Source organism: Schistocerca nitens, chromosome 4 (assembly GCF_023898315.1).
Source record: "Schistocerca nitens isolate TAMUIC-IGC-003100 chromosome 4, iqSchNite1.1, whole genome shotgun sequence".
Classification (NCBI taxonomy): Eukaryota; Metazoa; Arthropoda; class Insecta; order Orthoptera; family Acrididae; genus Schistocerca; species Schistocerca nitens.
Window position 1 is genome coordinate 803,355,265 of NC_064617.1, and position 22,257 is coordinate 803,377,521.

Sequence of the window (22,257 nt, forward strand, 5' to 3'; positions counted from 1 at the left end):
AAAGCAAAACGAGGATAATGGAATGTAATCGAATTAAATCAGGTGATGCTGAGGGAATTAGATTAGGAAATGAGACACTTAAAGTAGTAAAGGAGTTTTGCTATTTAGGGAGTAAAATAACTGATGATGGTCGAACTAGAGAGGATATAAAATGTAGACTGGCAATGGCAAGGAAATCGTTTCTGAAGAAGAGAAATTTGTTAACATCGAGTATAGATTTAAGTGTCAGGAAGTCGTTTCTGAAAGTATTTGTATGGAGTGTAGCCATGTATGGAAGTGAAACATGGACGATAACTAGTGTGGACAAGAAGAGAATAGAAGCTTTCGAAATGTGGTGCTACAGAAGAATGCTGAAGATAAGGTGGGTAGAACACGTAACTAATGAGGAGGTATTGAATAGGATTGGGGAGAAGAGAAGTTTGTGGCACAACTTGACAAGAAGAAGGGCTCGGTTGGTAGGACATGTTTTGAGGCATCAAGGGATCACAAATTTAGCATTGGAGGGCAGCGTGGAGGGTAAAAATTGTAGAGGGAGACCAAGAGATGAATACACTAAGCAGATTCAGAAGGATGTAGGTTGCCGTAGGTACTGGGAGATGAAGAAGCTTGCACAGGATAGAGTAGCATGTAGAGCTGCATCAAACCAGTCTCAGGTCTGAAGACCACAACAACAACGTCAATATTTTTTTCCCATTGATATACTGATACTTTTTCTCGATACATCAAGACCCTATGATATTTTTTTAAATATCGATATATCAGATTCTCGATATTTTTGAAAATACCAACAGTCCTAGCTCAAATATAATGAGATATCTCAAACAGAATGACCTCCACACAAACCAGCATGGATACTGAAAACACCGATCATGTAAAATCCAACTCAAACTTTTCTCACATGACATTCCAAAAGCTTTGTATCAAGGCAGTCAGATAGAAGCAGTATTTCTCGATTTCCAAAAAGTGTGTGACTCAGTATCACATCCATGCTTAATTTCAAAAGTACGATCATACAGGGTACCATGAGAAATTTGTGACTGGAATGAGGACTATTTTAGTAGGAAGGACGTAGCATGTTATCTTACATGAAGAGTCATCATCTGATGTAGAAGTGATTTCGGGTGTGCTCCAGGGAAGTGTATTGTGGCCTTTGCTCCTCATGTTGTATATTAATGACCTTGCAGACTACATTACTATTAATGTCAGACTTTTTGCAGATTATGCAGCTGTCCTTAGTACAGTGCTTCGTGAAAGAAGCTGTGTAAACATTCAGCCAGTTCTTCATTAGAATTCAAACTGATGCAGAGATTGGCAACTTGCTTTCAATGCTCAGAAATGTAAAACTAAGCTCTTCACAAAAGAAAAAACACAGTATTCTATGACTATCATATCAATGAGTCACAGGTGAAATTGGCCAACTCCTACAAATACCTGGGTGCAATACTTTGTAGGGACATGAAATCAAATGATCACATAATCTCAGCAATGGGAAACCAGACTGTAAGACTTTGGTTTATTGATAGAATACTGGGAAAATGTTATCAGTCTACAAAGGAGATTGCTTACAAATCACTCCTGCAACCCATTCTGGAACAATGCTTAAGTGTGTGGGACCCATACCAAATACTACCACCCAGTGGTATTGAAGTTTTACTTCTGAAGAAGGACTTTGCCTAAAAGTTGAAAATAGTTCTGATGTATTTCATTGTGCCTGTCTGCTGCTCTACGCCTCCACTATGTTGTTAGAAGCTATCTATACTTTCCATGCTGCTGTTATTCCATCCTTGGCTTCCCACTGTTTAACAATCACACAGTCACAGGTAATTCAGGACATAGGATTCAGTTATTGACAGGGTACTGTAATAATAAGGTTAGGCCATAAAGGAGACTCCATACAAAACTTTTGTAAGCCCCTTTTTCGAATACTGGTGAAGAGTCTGGAACTCGTGCCAAAGAGAACCAACAGGGGATGTTGCACATATTCAAAGACAAGCAGCACACATTGTCAAAGTTTTGTTTTAGTCACAGGAGAGTATAAATAAAATGCTGAAAAACCTGAGCTAATAAAAACTTGAAGAACAGAACGTGAAGACTTATAACTATGCTTCACACTCTACGTACCACTCCCATAGGGGCCACAAAGACATTGGATAATTACAGGATGTACATGGTCATTTATGCAGGCATTCTGTCCCCATTCCATATGTGATTAAAATGCGAAGAAATGTGGTGCCAATGCAGGCTTTTGGTCACTTCTGTGACACTCTCCCAAGCGTTAATGAAACCTCTGGCCATTTGTACTGCCCCTCTTTGTATACATTCAACATCCTCCTTTAGTCATATTTGTTGTGTGTCCCAAACACTTGAGCCATATCCTAGAATGGGTCACACAAGTGTTTTGTAAGCAATATCCTTTGTACACTGAGAGTATTTTCCCACTATCCCACCAATGAATCCAAATCTGCCACCTGACTTACGTATGACAGAGTCAAGAAATCATTCCATTTCAAATACCTACAAACTGTTAGAACCAGATATTTTTATGAGCCGACTCATTTCAATTTAGACTGACTGAAGGTCAAGTCAATGAGGGGTAGCATGTCTGAAACAGATTGCGTTTGCAGAGGGCATGTTGGAGTAAGCAGTTGCACATTCAAGTGTGGGATGTTAATGTATCTAAATTGTTTGTGCGTAATGTTGGTGCAGGACTGGACTTTGTGTGTTATTTTATGATGTGGAAGTTTGTTTTTGTTGCCTTGACAGTGTGTTATTTCAGTGTCATTAGTTATTGGCTACCGATTTGTTTCGAGTTTTGAAATTTTCAGTTTCTTGTGTTGTTAATGGTTCAAAAGTTATTTTTTGGTGTTTAATTTGGTACTATGTATGGATGTTGGAATGGGATTTACTAGTGGTTTATCAGTGGCTGCTATGGATGACCTTATGGTATGTACAGTTTAATTTCTCCGGCTGCAAGACCTCTTGGCAGAATTTTTTTTAAGTATCTCTGTTATGCTGTGTAAGTATAACTGTTTTCCTGTGAGTTAATGTCGAATGAAATAAATTTTCGATTCCACTTGTGGGTCAATCCATGTGAAGTGATCCAATGGTGCTTGTTTGACCATTTTTTAATATTTTGATTTTTTTATATGTGATTACCCTATAATTGAGAATTTCAAAACAGGTTTTTAAAAAATTTTACCTTGCATGTTACTGAATGGTAGCTATTTTTATTAGAAAGCACAGTACGGTTTTTCAATTAGGAGACATTAGCATTAATTTGAATATCTCTGCACTGGGGTAAGTTATAACATTGACATAATTATTTCTAGAAAAGTCTCCTCTACAACATTGCTTATACCCTAAATTCAAAACTACCCAGTCAACATGACCTCCAAAGTTTGATACTGAAAATTTAGAAAATCCACTTTCTAGGCCCAAAAATAAAAATCAAGGAGTTATTTATCACAGTCTACTTTTTTCCCCTCTAACTAGATGTCAAACTAATTGCCTTATTTTTAGAGCAAATGTTTCCTTAATTTTTTACAAATTCCTCGAAATTTGAAAATCTTTATTTTTTGTTAAGTTTGGAGCTAGTTATCTCTCGTGGGTATACAAATTTGATTTTCGCACATTTTGTACACCTATATGATAGTAAAGTAGGCTACTGTAAAAATTTCAGCATTGATATTTGAGTGAAAAAAAGATATGAATTTTTGAAAATGAGAAAATAATTCACGTTATGCTACAATTGATTTTATGGTTGTTACCTAGTTAAATGGCCTGTTTCCTTTGAAGTGGAACATCTGAAAATGGTGTTCAGCATCTACAGCCCCCTGCTTTGTTTCACACTTATTCTCCAATTAATCTATGAAGTATAAACTTTTAAGCAGCAGTGGTCAGCACACTGGACTCTCATCCCGGAAGACAAGGGTTCAAATCCGCGTCCGGCCAAACTGATTTATGTTTTCCGTGATTTCACTAAATCGCTTCAGGCAAATGCTGGGATGATTCCTTTGAAAGCGCATCGCCGACTTCCTTCCCTAATCCGATGGGACCGATTTTCTCGCTGTTTGGTCACCTCCCTTGAATCAACCAAGTAACATTAACCAGCATCAATTAAAATCTAAACACGATATGAAGGATTAAAGCAAAATTAACCCAAAAATAGCTGTAATTGGTGATTTCTTTATTGTCACAACCAGTTTCGGAGCATTAAACTAGCATTCTCAGGTGAAAACTGTCATATTACCCCACCATAACGGCCCTATCGTTCTTAGTCAAGCACCAAAGTGCTATTCAATGCAATGAAACTGGTTGTGACAAACAAATCACCAATTACAGATGCCTGACAATTCATATTACTTTTATTCATTATAAATTGCTTTCATATGGCATCATATTTTGGGGTAATTCATCACTGAGGAATAAAGTATTTACTGCACAAAAGCGTGTAGTCAGAATAATAGCTGGAGTCCACCCAAGATCATCCTGCAGACATTTATTTAAGGATCTAGGGATATTCACAGTAGCTTCTCAGTATATATACTCTCTTATGAAATTTGTTATTAACAACCAAACCCAATTCAAAAGTAATAGCAGTGTGCATAACTACAATAATAGGAGAAAGGATGATCTTCACTATTCAGGATTAAATCTAACTTTGGCACAGAAAGGGGTGAATTATACTGCCACTAAAGTCTTTGGTCACTTACCAAATAGTATCAAAAGTCTGACAGATAACCAACAAGTATTTAAGAAGAAATTAAAAGAATTTCTGAATGACAACTCCTTCTACTCCATAGAGGAATTTTTAGATATAAATTAAGAAAAAAAGAAAAAAACACAAAAAATTATAAAAAATAAAAAACCCAAAAAATAAAAAAGTTGTTATATTAACTTAAGTATGTTGTTAAATTAACTTAATTATGTCATGTATTGGAAAATTTGACTCGTTCCAGATCATTACGAAATATCGTATTCATGATCCATGGAACTAGTATTAATCTAATCTAATCTAATCTCTAATCAAAGTTTAACGGCTGTGGCTACCCGCATTGCAAAGTTCTATCTAAACACGGTAAATAATTACCATACAAACAATCTCAAAGTACTGGTACTCTAGACAAGTGGGCACACTTCAAAATATGTTGGTAAAATTGCCGTTCTATGTAGAATAACATCTTCACAATTATGATTTTAATGATGTCACTTCACATACCTCGAGCGCTGAGCTTCCACAAGATTTCTGACTGTTTTCAAGATCGCCATCAAGTGATATCCCAGTCAAATCAGCTTGTTTGTCAACAGAAGGTGAACGAAACATATTTACAATCTCTCTCTCCTGCGGCACCCACCTATTTGAAGCGCCTCTCAAATATCATCAAAACAAAACATGACAAAGATCATCAGGATTATTGTGTAGATATCATGTTCGTACAGTTGCTATCGATGTCTAGATACCCATTTTAACTAATTTACTCACACACGACATATTTCTTACAATTAAATGCTGGAACAATATAATCCTATGACGTAAACTGTAACAATTGATAAATTTAGATTGCACTGACATCCAGCTTATGGTGTAACTGGTTTTCGATTGTACAGTCCAAGAAATTTCATCTCGAAAATACCACCATTTTTAGAATGTTTCTTTGTTTCAGTGGTGTGCTGCGGACAGTGTAAGGCAAATTTATTTGCTATCGCTAGATTGCAAGCACGATTCGTTTTTTTGCTTTTAAAAGCCCTATTATTTGATTGTGACAAGTACTGAAGTGTCTGCCGTTTGCGACCTGCGACTATTCAGAAGCTCCAAGGAATTGTGCGTGTGTGTGTATTTTTTCTTTTATTTGCTCCGTTTTAAATTACATCGTCTGTATAATCTTTTTTACTTTGTTTTTCATTTCATTTCTTCAGGCACTTAAAATGTGAGACAAATTTACAGAAGTTCCATCGCAGTCCGTAGATAAATATGTGAGTGTATCTGGGATGTAAGACCATTGACTTGTGATTATCGGGTTAACTTTGCAGTTGCAACCACAAGATGTCCACGCCTGTGCTGTCTGAAGACGAATTAGGAAAGAAATGGGATAAGTGTCTTACAGATTCTGTGCTGAAACTGGGTAAGTCGTAGCAAAATCTGAACATTTTTTTTATCGTTAACAATTGTACTTACTTCCGGTCGATGTTTTAGGTAGTCCTAGGTACTTGGCTTGGTAGCCGGTCTTTAGTATTTATATTTGTTGGTAAGATTTAGTAGAACACATCAGCTAATTTCAGGGGTATGATTTGGATTCGGTGTATTTATAAGACGAGACAAACGGACAGTCATCCCATTTTTAGATTGTTAACATATAGTATAAGAAGGGAATTTAATGGCAGGCATGAGGTCAAAGCGGAGGTTAATTTGGGAAGTGACTGTTAGTGGATAGGATAACGGGAAGATGACACTGGCACTACGTTTTCACGGACGCTGATGGTGTGGTGATTGTAATGGTTCGTCAGTGCTGTAGACAGAGCTTCAGCCCGAAGTGATAAATAGGCAATGCGTTTGTAATACTGCTGCACCTAGTAAGCCTGTAATCTTAGCTGGTCATTGTTTGATTACGTGAGGGCTCTACTATGCAGCATTTCTCATTAGTCTATGTTTACATTTTCTGTGTAAGAAACAAAAAAATTGCCGAAGTTGGTTACTATAAGTCTTCAGGTGGTTGAGTTTGTGAGAAAAAGAGCACCAACTGTAATTTTATGTTTGATAACCCCATTGATAAATTTCATTCATATGTCCCCATTTGTATTTCGGTAGGCCGAAATGAGAGGATCGAGATAAAAAAAAGTAAGACTTGTCAAGTGGCGCTGATGTCACAAAGTTTCACACAGTGTTGTAATAAAAGGACACATTTGTAAAGTTATGTCAATTTATAAATGGGACAGTGAACTTAATTGGAGCGTCAACATACCGTGATGGTATTAGTCATATCCTTGAAAATATTTAACAGCAAACCTCCATCTGACTTCATTTTTACACTCATTTCTCAAATTACATGTATAAGACAATGTTCTGCATACTACTGACAGTCAACTGCAAAGTATTATCATTCTTCCTTGAATACAAATTCTTATTACTCTCTGTAGATATTGTTTTGCTGTGTCTAAAACGTGAGGTCCAATGCCTTAATCCCTCTTCATTGAAAAGATCCAACTGTAAACTGCAAACTTTTATGGTGAGAAATGTCACCTTATTAGAATATTCTAGGTTATTGTGCTGTGGTCACATGAATTTCTTATTCAAACCGTGTTAACGCCCCATCAGTTATGAGCCAGGTAGTGCACCACACCTTCGAAAGAGCTGCACCCCCCTTGAATGACCTCTCTGTAGAAGGGGGTGAAACATTGAGTTCCATTAAAAAATTCGTCTGTGGCATAACAGCCAAGAATGTTTTAATAAGTGTGAAAAGATTCCACTAGCTTGGATAATACTGTACAGTATTTGAATAATTATTATTCCCTCCTATGGTGGGTTACAGCTTGCTATTAATATTTATGGAACCAGCCTGTCATTTGCCTCAGTTAGTACAAGACTGAATATGTAATGACTTCCTTGTTTCACCTCATCACATCATTGTCACCAATGGCAATTAGGTTATTACTGTAGAAGCAATAAATTTTTCATCAGAAACTTCTGTTTTTACACTTTCAGTTGTTTTACATCAGATCACATTTAGGACTCTTTCCTGTTTTTAAATAGGCTACCTCGGAATAGCAAAAATGTGTGTATCACTCAAAATTCACAAAAAAAAATGTTCACAGCAGTAAACAACCATGACAGTTTCTGACTGGCAGTGATTCCAAGTGTCTCATGAGCACTTAAAGTAACTGTGCTATGACATGCCTCATTTTGTCTGTCTGCCAATGGAGCCTTGAATAAGTTACCCTCTCCCCAAGCCCACCCTGCCCCCACCCCACCCTACCACACATCCATCTCATGAAATGTTTTGGTAGATCCATAACCTGGTTCTAGCACCCGCACCTCCAGGTTTTGTTAATCAACTAAATTTCATGAAGTGCTGTGTGATGTCACATATGTGTGAACAGAACACTGAAACTGTTTATTTTGTCTCTGAGTTAGTTCTTGGAACGTGGGCTGTGGTGACACTTATCTTTTGTTTAGCCTGAGTCTAGGTTAGGTTGGAAGTTAACAGTTTGACCGTGAATCAGCAAAGTGATATGAAAGGTTTCAGAAATAATTTTCTGTAAATGTTAAATGTTACTCCAGTGTTTTTCACTAATTGTTAGATAATTATTTGGTATGTAAGTTCTTTTAAGAGTCTTATAAACATGTAATGTTTCTTGTGTACTTTGTGCCTTTGAATTGTTTCTGAAATTGGTGTTGCCCGTTTCTGCTTGATGTATATTAAAAATTGAGTGCCTCTCATTTTTGGAGGTGGCTTATAGTGTTTGGTAGTATTCTTGAGTGTAATGTATCAACTGTTCCTAGGAAAGTGTTAATACATAAAATAGTAAAATAATATGTTCAGTTTTAATGGTAATTCTGTTGAGCCATGGAGTGATAAAAACTACTTCGTTGATCTGGAATAATGTGTCTTAGTGACAATATTCATGTAGTCCAAGTTGACACACAACGAGGTGGCTGATGGAAGTGGCTGTAAAAGGTTCTACCATTTACGGTCAGTTGTAATAGCCAGCGTACCAAGTGTCAGCTTGGACTGTGCAAATAATACATAGACTGTGAGGTAATAAATTATAATGCTCCATATCTCACATTGATGCAATAAGTGACAATTCTTTCTTCAGGTGGAGGCCTGCTGATAGGTGCCACATTCTCAGTCCTGTTTTTCAGAAGTAAGTTACAGATGAAATGTAAAAAGTATATGTTTAAAATAAGATTATTGTATATACTACCAAGCCTGTTACATCTAAAATTACATTGTAGTTTATGAGAATTATAATAAAAATAAGAGAAGTCCAACAAAGGTAGCAGAAAAATCGTTTTATTACGGATGGCAGCACTGCTTCCTGTTATCTGCACAAGATGACATACTGCTGTAGTCAGCTGTAAGTCACTTAAAAGTACAGCCCTTAGGGTGTTAGTGCCATTCAGTGCCACAACAAAGTTATAACTTTCTATACTGCATTGTGATCATCGTGAAACCGGTAAGAGTCAACGAACACTTCAGAATATGTGAAAGTCAATGGATTGCTTTTCCTCACCTGCACTACCAAAGAAAAAATTCTAACTTGGCTGCACATTGCAGAATGAGTGCAAACCGGTGTGCAAGAGCAGAAAAGGACCTCCTCTCAGTGTATTTTTGTTTGGAGGGTGCTGTCATTGTTGATGTCTGCTTTGACAGCTGAAAGTATAGTTATGTATCCAGTAGAAACAGGAAGTAAGACTATTATGAAGATTTTGTTTACTGCATAGTTACATGCATCTGTATCTGCGCATGATTGGGGAAACTGATGGAATCCTTACAGGGAAGCTTTTGTGAATCCATTGTAGAGTCCAAATGTTTATATAAGTGACTTTAATTCCTTTCCGAAATTGAATGAATATATATGCAGTCAGGCTTATAAACAGTATTGTGGCTCATGATGGATGAGAGGGCATATTCCCCTTTCCTACAATTCTTAAATAAAAAAGGTTGAAGCAGGGCTGATAAGATATATGGAATTTATTTGTGATGTGCAAAAGTAACTATAACATTCATAAAATAACTGTCTTTTACTCTTTCCTTTAACACCAATGTTCCTTTATAGTGAGGAACGAAAACAGATTTTCTGTGGATATTTCACAAATAAATAACAACCAAAAAAATAAAAAGAGAAGGGGGAGGGAGCATGATTATTGACAGATAATCAGTAAGCAAGACTTTGTCATCAGGTGTAACAATTCAAATTGTAGTAGTACTCCCCTCCCCCTGTTTCTTACTTAGCCCTTTTCAGTATATTTAATTATCAGTTTAGAAAAAAATTAAGTTTTATTGATGTGGTAACCATTGTTGGAGTAGATTTTTCTAGGTCTTTCTGCTTATTGATGTGTGCTGAAAGGAATTTTAAAACATGTTGCAGATGTACAGCTATTGTACTAATTCTAATGACTTATTGGTCTCAATGTCCGCCCCGGTAGCTGAGTGGTCAGCGTGACACTGTCAATCCTAAGGGCCCGGGTTCGATTCCCGGCTGGGTCGGAAATTTTCTCCACTCAGGGACTGGGTGTTGTGTTGTCCTAATCATCATCATTTCATCCCCATCGACGTGCAGGTCGCCGAAGTGGCGTCAAATCGAAAGACCTGCACCAGGCGAACGGTCTACCCGACGGGAGGCCCTAGCCACACGACATTGGTCTCAATACAAGTATCTACAAAGATAAAGTTTTAGCAGATGTTACCACATAATGCTGTGTTGGTGCAGCATTAGGGTGTTTAAAATGTTTGCAGTTATCCTATATCCCCAATAGTTTTCTTTCAGACATTCAACTGTAGCATATAGAATTCCTTGGCAATTACTGATTTGTTGAATCTATAAAGAAAGTAAATTTAGAAAATTAAGATTGGAAAGCATGAAGCCATTATTGGGCAAGTGCAAGAACCAAACAGTTCATCCTTTAAAGAAAAATTGAATCTTGAATGACTCAGATGATGCTTTTGTCGCCAGTAATAATAATAATAATAATAATAATCCCCGTGGAGGCCCGGGAAAAGAATAGGCCTCCGGTATGTTCTGCCAGTCGTAAAAGGCGACGAAAAGAACAAACCACTAATAGGGCTAACCCCCCTTTTAGTGTGATGAGTTGGTTCAGGACAGAACTAAAGAAGCCTCGGACAAGCGCCGTCATGGTCGGGGACGACACTTGAACCCTATGCCCGCCCACAATGGTAACGACACTGCTAGCCAACTGGAAAATGATTTAAATCCAAATAGAGGTGTTTTGCAGGATATGCTTCCTGCAACCACCCTAGAAGGAAAACAAAGGCAGAGGACGAGATGGTCAGATGAAGTTAATCGACTCCTCATGTTCTGTTATTACCAAGCAACAAACCTAGGAACCAACACAACTGGATACAGATCACAAGTATACACAACATTTATTACCAGATACCCAGAATTAAAATTTTTAGCAGAACAACGACTAGCTGATCAGATCCGTGTAATAATAAAAAATAACAGGATACCCCAGTCAGAATTAGAAAACATCAAACAACAAGTACAACAAATACTGGAACAAAATAATGTGCAATCAGAAGAAGAAAAAAATACAGTACTGGACTCAAACATCTCAGAGAAAACAAACAAAGAACCACACGCATCAATTAAACAATCTGAGGGAAACGAAATCTTAAGACAGCCACCAGAACAAGCACAAATAGAACACGAAGCGACACACATGTTAGATATAGAAGAAAAATTTCAGCTGACATATATAGAATACAAAGACACAAATACAGACATTAGACCATTCTTGCATAGACCGCCAAATAACCCACAAGTCGAAACAACAATAAAAACTATCAACACAATCATACACAACAAAATAAATGAAAACACAACTATGGAAGAGTTACAACTACTGGTTTATATAGGAGCACTCACTACACTAAATATACACATTAGGCAGAGATCAGAACCAACCAACACACAGAAGAAACCCACAAAACCAGCATGGCAACACAGGCTACAGATCAATATAGAAAAACTCAGAAAGGACATCGGACAGCTAACACAATTTATAAGAAATGAAATGTCAGAAAAAAAAAAAAAAAAAAAAAAAAAAACGAGAAAGGTTAGGTAAAATCTCACAACAAGAAGCAATAGAGCAATTAGATCAAAAGAAGCAGAAATTACAAGCATTGGCCAAACGACTTAGAAGATACAAAAAAAGTGAAAATAGAAGGAAACAAAACTAAACATTCAACACAAACCAAAAGAAATTTTACCAGGCAATAGATAACACACACATCAAAATAGACAATCCACCAAACATAACAGACATGGAACACTTCTGGAGCAACATATGGTCAAACCCGGTACAACATAACAGGCATGCACGGTGGATACAAGCAGAAACAGACACATACAAGATGATACCACATATGCCTGAAGTGATAATTTTGCAACATGAAGTCACCCAAGCAATTTATTCTACTCACAATTTGAAAGCCCCTGGAAAAGATAAAATAGCAAATTTCTGGCTAAAGAAGTACACCTCAACATATTCACATCTAACTAAATTATTTAACAGTTACATTTCAGACCCATACACATTCCCTGATACACAAGGAATAACTTATCTGAAACCTAAAGATCAAACATCCACAGCAAACCCAGATAAATATCGCCCCATAAAATGCCTACCAACAATATACAAAATATTAACTTCAGTCATTATACAGAATTAATGACACATACAACACAGAACAAAATTATAAATGAAGAACAAAATGCCTGTTGCAAAGGAGCACGAGGATGTAAAGAGCAACTGATAATAGATGCAGAGGTGACATATCAAGCTAAAACTAAACAAAGGTCGCTACACTACGCATACATTGATTACCAAAAAGCTTTTGATAGTGTCCTCACTCATGGTTACTACAAATATTGGAAATATACAAAGTAGATCCTAAATTGATACAGTTCCTAAACATAGTAATGAAAAATTGGAAAACCACACTTAATATCCAAACAAATTCAAATAATATCACATCACAGCCAATACAGATTAAGCGTGGAATATATCAAGGAGACTCATTAAGTCCTTTCTGGTTCTGCCTTGCTCTGAACCCACTATCCAACATGCTAAATAATACAAATTATGGATACAATATTACTGGAACATACCCACACAAAATCACACATTTGCTAGATTAGATTAGATTTACTTTCATTCCAATTGATCCGTAGTGAGGAGGTCCTCCAGGATGTGGAACATGTCAGAAAAACAACAACACATGACAAATATTTGCAACTAAAACAAATAAGCTAATGTACCATTCCACAGGTCCCAAGTGGAATGATAGTCATTTTTTAATGAACAGTAATAGTCATTTTACAAATACTATGAATTTAAAATAAAAAAGTTTTTTTATTTATTTATGAGGTAATAAACATGTAATTCAACTATTGTAATACTTATTTACAATGAACACATTACTGCACTGAAATGGTGCAGAAGTTAGATTATACTCACACACACACACACACACACACACAAATTTTCAATGAACACATTACTGCACTGAAATTGTGCAGAAATTATGTTGTACTTATATACAAATCAGTTGGTTTTACTAAGAAATTCATCAATGGAGTAGAAAGAGTTGGCCACCAATAAATCCTTTAGGCTTCTCTTAAACTGAATTTCATTGGTTGTTAAGCTTTTTATGGCTGCTGGCAAGTTATTGAAAATGTGTGTTCCTGAATAATGCACACCTTTTTGTACAAGACTAAGTGACTTTAAATCCTTGTGAAGATTATTCTTATTTCTAGTATTGATTCCATGAATTGAGCTGTTGGTTTGAAAAAGTGATATATTTTTAATGACAAATTTCATTAAGGAATAAATATATTGGGAAGCAGTAGTTAGTATCCCTAGTTCCCTAAACAGGCTTCTGCAGGATGTTCTTGAGTTCACACCACATATAACTCTCACTGCACGTTTTTGTGCCCGGAAAACTTTAGCTTGGCTTGATGAATTACCCCATAAAATAATCCCATATGACATTATGGAATGAAAGTAAGCATAGTATGCCAGCTTTTTCATTTTTATATCCCCTATGTCTGACAAAATTCGCATTGCAAACAGAGATTTGTTAAGACGCTTCAGCAGTTCTGTGGTGTGCTCCTCCCAGTTGAATTTATTATCAAGCTGTAATCCCAAGAATTTAACACTGTCCACATCTTCTATCTTCTTGTCATCGTATGTTAGACATATACTCTTGGGACACCCCTTACAAGTTCTGAACTGCATGTAGTGTGTTTTATCAAAGTTTAGTGACAAAGAATTGGCTAGGAACCAGTGATTAATGTTCACAAATATTTTATTGGTTGATCTTTCTAAGACTACACTTGATTTGCTATTTATTGCAATGTTTGTATCATCGGCAAACAAAACAAACTTGGCATCTGGTAATGTTATTGATGAAAGGTCATTGATATACACAAGAAAAAGTAAGGGCCCCAAAATGGAACCTTGTGGGACCCCACATGTAATTAGTTCCCAGTTGAATGATGCCTGATAGCTTGATACATGTCTCTTTCCTAATAACACCATTTGTTTCCTGCCAGAGATATAAGATTTGAACCATTTTGCAGCATTTCCTGTTATACTATAATATTCTAGTTTACTTAAAAGGATATTGTGATTTACACAGTCAAATGCCTTTGACAGATCACAAAATATACCAGTTGCCTGCAATTTTTTGTCTAATGAATTAAGCACATTTTCACTGTAAGTGTAGATAGCCTTCTCAATATCAGAACCTTTTAGAAATCCAAACTGTGACTTTGACAGTATGTTATTTGAGATAAGATGGTTATAAAGACGACTGTACATTACTTATTCGAAAATTTTTGAGAATGCTGGCAACAGTGAAATTGGACGGAAATTTGATGCTATTTCTTTATCTCCCTTCTTAAACAGTGGCCTAACTTCAGCATATTTTAACCATTCAGGAAATATTCCACTGATGAACGACTGGTTACACAGATAGCTTAATATCTTACTTAGCTCAGAATCACATTCTTTAATTAACTTTGTTGATATTTCATCATACCCACTAGATGTTTTTGATTTTAAAGATTTTATGATGGACATTATTTGTGTTGGGGTATTGAGGGTCAAATTCATATTATGGAAGTTACTTGAAATGTCTGGTCTAAGGTAATCCATAGCAGCATCTACCGAACCTGACAACCCCATCTTTTCAGTAACAGTTATAAAATGTTTGTTAAAAAGTGCAACACTATACACATCTGTCACCAATGTATCATTTACTCTTAATGCTATTTGTTCCTCTTCATGTCTGGTTCTACCGGTCTCCTCCTTCACTATATCCCATATTGTCTTTATTTTGTTATCTGATATGACTATCTTTTCCTTGTAATATATTTGCTTTGACATCCGTATTACAGTCTTTAATATTTTGCAGTATTTCTTATAATGTGCTATAGCATCAACATTGGAAATGTTTCGGATTGACAGATACAGTTTTCTTTTTGTTTTACAAGATACCCCTATTCCTCGAGTCTACAGAAAGAAAGCAAATTTTAAGAGAGGTTAGAACTGAGACAAACCTTCAGTTTGAGAAAGAAATCAAAAAACATAATTCCAGCTTATTACATCAGCATAAACAGCTATTGGTTAAGAATTTTCAACTGTCAGCAGATATTTTTCTTCTTTGTAGACTTTGCTCTAACCTTGGTAAGTTTTGGGGGAAAGCAGTGTTCGAATAAGGTAAGCACTTTATTACCAAAAATGTTATATTTTTCATTCATGCCATGAGCACTGTAAACATCAGTCCAGTGGATGTCTCTGAGGAGTGTCCTAAAATAATCAATTTTTGGCTTACTGATTACCCTCTTGCGCTCAGATTTCACAGATTTTATATCCTGTTCAGTATTAACATTTAACAGAAGGAACTGCATGTCATGGTCTGAGAGGCCATTGACTATTGGTTTTGTAATATAATTTTGTTCATTGGACTTTTCTATAAAGATATTATCAGTGGCTGTTTGTGAGCAAGTGGCTATCCTAGTGGGGAACTTTACAGTGGGAATTAAGTTGAATGATAGTGTTACTAACTCAAATAAGTTCTTATTGGGAGAGTCTTTAAGGAAATCTACATTGAAATCACCAGCAACCACTATCTTTTTTGTTTTTGGTTGTTAAATGGGCCAGTACAGCTTCAAGGTGGTTGACAAACTGATTAAAGTTACCTACAGGTGCTCGATACACACTTAATATTATGAAGGATTTTTTGTGAAATTCTAATTCTGTTGCACATGCTTCCATATGCTGTTCTAGGCAAAATTTATGAATGTCTATGTTCTTAAATTTGACAGTTCCTGATGAATGTAGCAACTCCTCCTTTCTCCATTTCTGATCTACAAAAGTGAGATGCTAACCTAAACCCTGGAACACTTAAAAGTTCTATACCAGTGGTCACATGATGTTCAGAGAGGCAGATCATGTCAGCTGGGTTTGAAGACTAATTCATCTATGCAGATAGTTAATTCATTAATTTTATTTCTCAGTCCTCGAATATTTTGATGCAATAAAGATAGCTGACATTTCTCATTGACTGAGTTAAAATTGGGTGGAGTTAAAATATCTGCTGACAGTTGAAAATTCTTAACCAATGGCTGTTTATGCTGATGTAATAAGCTGGAATTATGTTTTTTGGTTTCTTTCTCAAACTGAAGGTTTGTCTCAGTTCTAACCTCACTTAAAATTTGCTTTCTTTCTGTCCTCCCTACCCTAAAAAAGGGTCTTTTCTGAATCCTATAACCACTGGTATTTTACCACTCATGACAGTGCCTCCCCCCTTTAACTTTCCTGCTATTTCCCCAGCCAATTTACCCTTCCCCTTCCTGTTGAGGTGAAGGCCATGCCTAGTATAATCCCACCTACTGAGAGAATCAACATGAACCACACCAATGTGTGACCCCGCACCTGACGTGAGCAGCCGTTCCAGCTCCAAATTAACTCTCTTGACAGAAGAGTTCAAATGAGGTCGGTCATGGCGCCCAAGAACAGATACAAACTCAACACCAGTATGCTTCGATGCTGATGCAATCTTCGCCAGGTCACACTCTATACTGTACCCAGGATCTCTGTCAATACTGTTACCTGCCCCACCCACTATAACCACGGTGTCTTCCTTAGTGAAATCTTTGCAAAGTGATCCTAAATTCTCTGTCACCTGCTCCAGACCAGCACTAGGTTTAAAAAAATTGTTGACCTGGTATTCTGATCCTAGTTCATCCTGCAAAAGTTGGCCAACACCTCTTCCATGGGAACTACCTAACAACAACACTTTCTTTCTCTTTACTGATTTCCCTACATTCTTACTTTTCAATTTGCTGCTGAAAGTTTGTTGTGCCCTGTCTACACCTGCAACTGCTTGAGGCTCACCAGCTTCTAACTGAAGCAACAGGTCAAATCTATTTTCCACATTCACCATAAACCTGTCGGACAAAGTTGTAGGCCTGTTCCTCCTGTTGCCTGTTGCCACTTCCCACCTCTCTTTACCCTTCTCCCTCCTTAACCTGTCAAGATCTCCCCTGGCCTTGTCTAACTCAGCCTGAAGGGTGGCAATTTTCCCCTCCTGTTATAGTATCTTCCTATCTCTACTACAAATCCTACAAAACCACTGATGAGTCTCATTTACTTCCCCTATTCCCACGCCACTACAGTCACCCACATGGAAAAAACTACAGCACTCGTCACACCAAAGCCCCGACCTAACAATTCTACGGCAAGTCAAGCACTTTTCACTCTTGATAAACGTAATAGTTTATTAAGAATAAGTCAGTTAAATTACAGATAAACACAATACATGGATGATCTGAAAACTACTGGCAGCAACAAATCAACAACTCAACCAATTACTAAAGATAACAGAAGTATTCAGCAATGATATAAATATGGCTTTTGGAACAGACAAATGTAAGAAAAATAGCATAGTCAAGGGAAACACCCTAAACAAGAAGATTACATATTGGATAACCACAGCAACTGCATAGAAGCGATGGAAAAAACAGATGCCTATAAATATCTAGGATACAGACAAAAAATAGGAATAGATAATACAAATATTAAAGAAGAACTAAAAGAAAAATATAGACAAAGACTAACAAAAATACTGAAAACAGAATTGACAGCAAGAAACAAGACAAAAGCCATAAATACTTACGCTATACCAATATTGACCTACTCATTTGGAGTAGTGAAATGGAGTAACACAGACCTAGAAGCTCTCAACACACTTACACGATCACAATGCCACAAATATAGAATACATCACATACATTCAGCAACAGAAAGATTCACATTAAGTAGAAAGGAAGGAGGAAGGGGATTTATCGACATAAAAAACCTACATTATGGACAGGTAGACAATTTAAGAAAATCCTTTATAGCGGGAGCAGAAACTAGCAAAATACACAAAGCAATCACTCATATAAATACATCGGCTACACCACTGCAATTTCATAACCACCTCTTCAACCCTTTAGATCACATAACATAAACAGATACGAAGAAAGTAAATTTGAAAAAGAAAACACTACATGGCAAGCACCCGTATCATCTAACACAGCCACACATAGATCAAGACACATCCAACACATGGCTAAGAAAAGGCAATATGTACAGTGAGACGGAAGGATTCATGATTGCAATACAGGATCAAACAATAAACACCAGATATTACAGCAAGCATATTATTAAAGATCCCAATACCACAACAGATAAATGCAGACTTTGCAAACAACAAATAGAAACAGTAATCGCATTTGGAGCGAAGGCGTGTTCCCGTCACAATGGCGAGAGGGCGTTATTGTCCCCATCTTGAAGCCCGGTGCGGACCCACTGGCGGTGGACAGCTATCGTCCCATTACCCTCACCAACGTTTTGTGCAAATTGCTCGAACGTATGGTGGGGCGGCGTTTGTGTTGGGTCCTTGAGTTGCGCGGTCTCCTCGCTCCATCCCAGGGTGGCTTCCGTCGGGGCCGGTCTGCCACGGACAATTTGGTGCGGCTGGAATCTGCTATCTGTACGGCCTTTGCCCGACGTCAGCATCTCGTTGCTGTATTTTTCGATCTGCGGAAGGCGTATGACACCACATGGAGGCATCACATCCTCGCCACGTTGTATGAGTGGGGTCTTCGTGGTCGGCTCCCGGCTTTTCTTCAAACCTTTTTATTGCGCCGCTCTTTCCGGGTGCAAGTCGGTGCCGCCTCTAGTTCATCTTATATACAGGAAAATGGGGTCCCGCAGGGCTCGGTGTTGAGCGTCTCCTTATTTCTAGTGGCCATTAATGGTCTGGCTGCAGCTGTGGGGTCGTCGGTGTCTCCTTCTTTGTATGCCGACGACTTCTGCATCTCCTTTAGCTCCACGACTACGGGAGTCGCCGAACGCAGGCTGCAAGTAGCCGTTCGCAAGGCAGGATCATGGGCTCTGACTCACGGTTTTCAGTTCTATGCAGCCAAGACTCGAGTTATGCACTTCTGCAGGCGTCGGACGGTCCACCCTCATCCTGAACTTTACCTCGACGGCCACCTGCTTGAAGTGGTGGACACTTGCCGCTTCTTAGGTCTCGTGTTTGATGCCCGGCTCACATGGGTTCCTCATATTACTCAGCTGAAGCAAAAGTGCTGGCGGCACCTCAATGCCCTCCGCTGCCTCAGCCACACATCTTGGGGTGCGGATCGCTGCACGCTGTTGCGATTGTACAGGGCCAGGGCCCTTGTGCAGTCCAGGCTTGATTATGGGAGCCTGGCCTATGGGTCTGCATCTCCCTCAGTGTTGAAGTTGTTAGACCCCATCCATCACTGTGGGGTTCGGCTTGCAACTGGCGCATTTCGTACGAGCCCCGTGGATAGTCTACTGGTCGAGGCCGGGGTTCCCCCGCTGCGGATTCACCGCCGTCGACTGCTCGCCGACTATGCTGTCCACGTTCATTGCTCGCCAGGCCATCCCAATCGTCGCCTGCTTTTCCCTGTCACGGTCCTCCATCTGCCCGAACGGCGACCTCGGTCTGGGCTTTCCATAGCTGTCCGCGTCCAGTCCCTGCTGTCCGAACTGGGGTCATTCCCTCTTCTGCCTCCCTTCCGGGTCTGTGCACCTACGCCTCCCTGGTGTTTGCCCCGGCCGTCCGTCCGTCTGGACTTGGCACAGGGACCCAAGGACTCGGTTCCGCCTGTGGCCCTCCGTCGTCGTTTTCTTGCGCTCCTCGCCTCATTTCCGGGCTGTGAGCCTGTCTACACCGATGGTTCCCTGGTTGATGGTCGCACTGCCTACGCTTTTGCTCACGCTGCCCATGTTGAACAGCGCTCCTTGCCAGCTGGCTGTAGTGTTTTTACTGCAGAGCTGGTGGCCATCTTGCGCGCTCTTGAGCATATGCGTTCCTGCTCAGGTACGTCCATCGTCATCTGCAGTGACTCCCTGAGCAGCCTCCAGGCCATCGACCGCTGCTATCCCTCTTCTCCTCTGGTGTCCTCTATTTGGGAGTCTGTTTCCACCATTACCCGCTCTGGTCGTTCGGTGGTTTTTGTTTGGACGCCAGGTCACGTTGGCATCCCGGGGAACGAACGTGTTGACAGGCTGGCCAAAGGGGCGATAGACACCCCCGCTTTGGCGATCGGCCTTACGGCTCGCGACCAGCAGCTGGTGTTGCGCCGTAAGGTGCTTGGGATGTGGGCTGCTGAGTGGCGTGGCATGACAGCCCCGAATAAACTGCGGGCTGTCAAGGAGACGACCGATGTGTGGCGTTCCTCCCTGCGGGCTTCTCGCAGGGACTCGGTGGTCCTGTGTCGGCTGCGCATCGGCCATACATACCTGACGCACGGCCATCTGTTGCGTCAGGAGGATCCCCCTCTGTGTCGGTGTGGGTCCTGGCTGACGGTCGGCCCCATTTTGCTGGAGTGTCCTCGACTGCGCACACTCCGGCAATCTTTTAATCTCCCGGGCACTTTGGCTTTGGTTTTATCCGACGATGCGTCCATGGCTGACAGTGTTTTACATTTTATCCATGGTAGTCCTTTTTATGGTTCGATTTAGGGAGGTCCTGCACCTTTCCCTTTCTGTGTCTTCTGTCCTCGTGTCTCTCAATATTTGTTGCTGTTTTGTTGTGTCGTCGGATGGTTGACTCTTTTCCTTTTTTTTGTTCTTGTGGTCAGTCAACCAGTCTCCGGCCATTTTCTTTTCTTCTGTTTCTTTCTGTTTGGTGTTCATCTGTACTCTTCTTTTCTGTAGTGTTCGTTGACTAATTTGTGTTCTTTAGTGCCTGGGGGGGGGGGGGGGGGAGTCTCCTTCCCCTTGGGGTTTTATCAGCTTCGCGCCTTTGTCTCGCCTGTTTTTGGAATGGGGGACTGATGACCTTAGCTGTTTAGTCCCCCTTCAACATCCCAACAACCACCAACTACCAGAAACAGTAGATCACATCACAAGCGAATGTACAATACTAGCAAATACAGAATACCCCAGAAGACATGACAATGTAGCAGAAATAATACATCAACAACTTGCCATACAACATAAACTAATAAAACAACACGTTCCCACATACTTATGCACCACAAAATGTAGAGGAGAATGATGAATACAAATTATACTGGAACAGAACCATTATAACAGATAAAACACCACCACATAACAAACCTGACATCATACTCACCAATAAAAAGAAGAAATTAACACAACTAATCGAAATATCCATACCCAATACAACAAATATACAAAAGAAAACAGGAGAAAAAATTGAAAAATACATCCAACTGGCTGAGGAAGTCAAGGACATGTGGCATCAGGATAAAGTTGACATTATACCAATTATACTATCAACTACAGGAGTCATACCACACAATATCCGCCAGTACATCAATGCAATACAGCTACATCCAAACTTATATATACAACTGCAGAAATCTGTAATTATTGATACTTGTTCAATTACCCGAAAGTTCCTAAATGCAATATAACATATACCTTACAGTTAAAAGGAAGTCACGCTTGATGAAGGTCCGCGTCACTTTCCATTTTTAACCAGACATAACGTCTGAGAAAGGAAAGAAATAATAATAATATAAATTTCGGGTACAATGAAGATAGAATTTGATCCTATTGTACTTAAAATGTGGTTAAACATTTGTTGCAGAGTTTCACAGTTAGTTCAACTGTCATGTAGCTTAATGGTTCATACCATATTTTTCTACAGGACTATTGTTTTACTTGCTTTGTGGTCAGGAATATTTATCAGCCTTGGTCGGATTCTAAACACTTGTCATTGTCAGTATGTGAGAAGCATTCTACTTTCTTAATTTTTATGACTAAACACCTGAGTGCCTTTTGCCATAAACTAGCGCTAGCCTAAACCGTGGGAAAACATGTACTGCATCACACTACCTTCACTAAATTTTAATTCCATCATGACGTTCTCAAGTAAATTTTCGCCCAGTCTGAGTACTACTCATTTGCCAGGACACACAGGGCCATGTAACTTTCTTCTTTTGTTCCACAGA

The 22,257-nt window shown here is 38.9% G+C and overlaps 2 protein-coding genes across 6 annotated transcripts in view; one reads left to right on the plus strand and one right to left on the minus strand.

Annotated features, from left to right (window-relative positions):
- The window catches only part of LOC126253215 (Werner syndrome ATP-dependent helicase-like), a 215,509-nt gene extending 209,907 nt beyond the window's left edge, over positions 1–5,602 (minus strand). The window contains exons 1-2 of one of the 3 annotated variants that reach the window (XM_049954397.1): positions 5,219–5,312; positions 3,768–4,082 (exon numbers count right to left, since the gene is read on the minus strand). Coding sequence is in view for 1 of the 3 variants with exons in the window: in XM_049954396.1 (XP_049810353.1) it covers positions 5,219–5,323 (105 nt within the window). In the remaining 2 variants the exon portion in view is untranslated. Of the gene's footprint in view, positions 1–3,767; positions 4,083–5,218 lie in introns of all 3 variants that reach the window. The other 2 variants (XM_049954398.1, XM_049954396.1) reach the window with 2 other exon arrangements.
- Positions 5,603–5,680: 78 nt separating this feature from the next.
- LOC126253217 (MICOS complex subunit MIC10-like) overlaps positions 5,681–22,257 on the plus strand; it is a 31,614-nt gene continuing 15,037 nt past the window's right edge. Inside the window, exons 1-3 of one of the 3 annotated variants that reach the window (XM_049954399.1) lie at positions 5,681–5,829; positions 5,917–6,122; positions 8,815–8,862. In XM_049954399.1, coding sequence (XP_049810356.1) covers positions 6,044–6,122; positions 8,815–8,862 — 127 coding nt within the window. In that variant the 5' untranslated portion in view covers positions 5,681–5,829; positions 5,917–6,043. Of the gene's footprint in view, positions 5,830–5,861; positions 6,123–8,814; positions 8,863–22,257 lie in introns of those variants that run through there. The other 2 variants (XM_049954400.1, XM_049954402.1) reach the window with 2 other exon arrangements.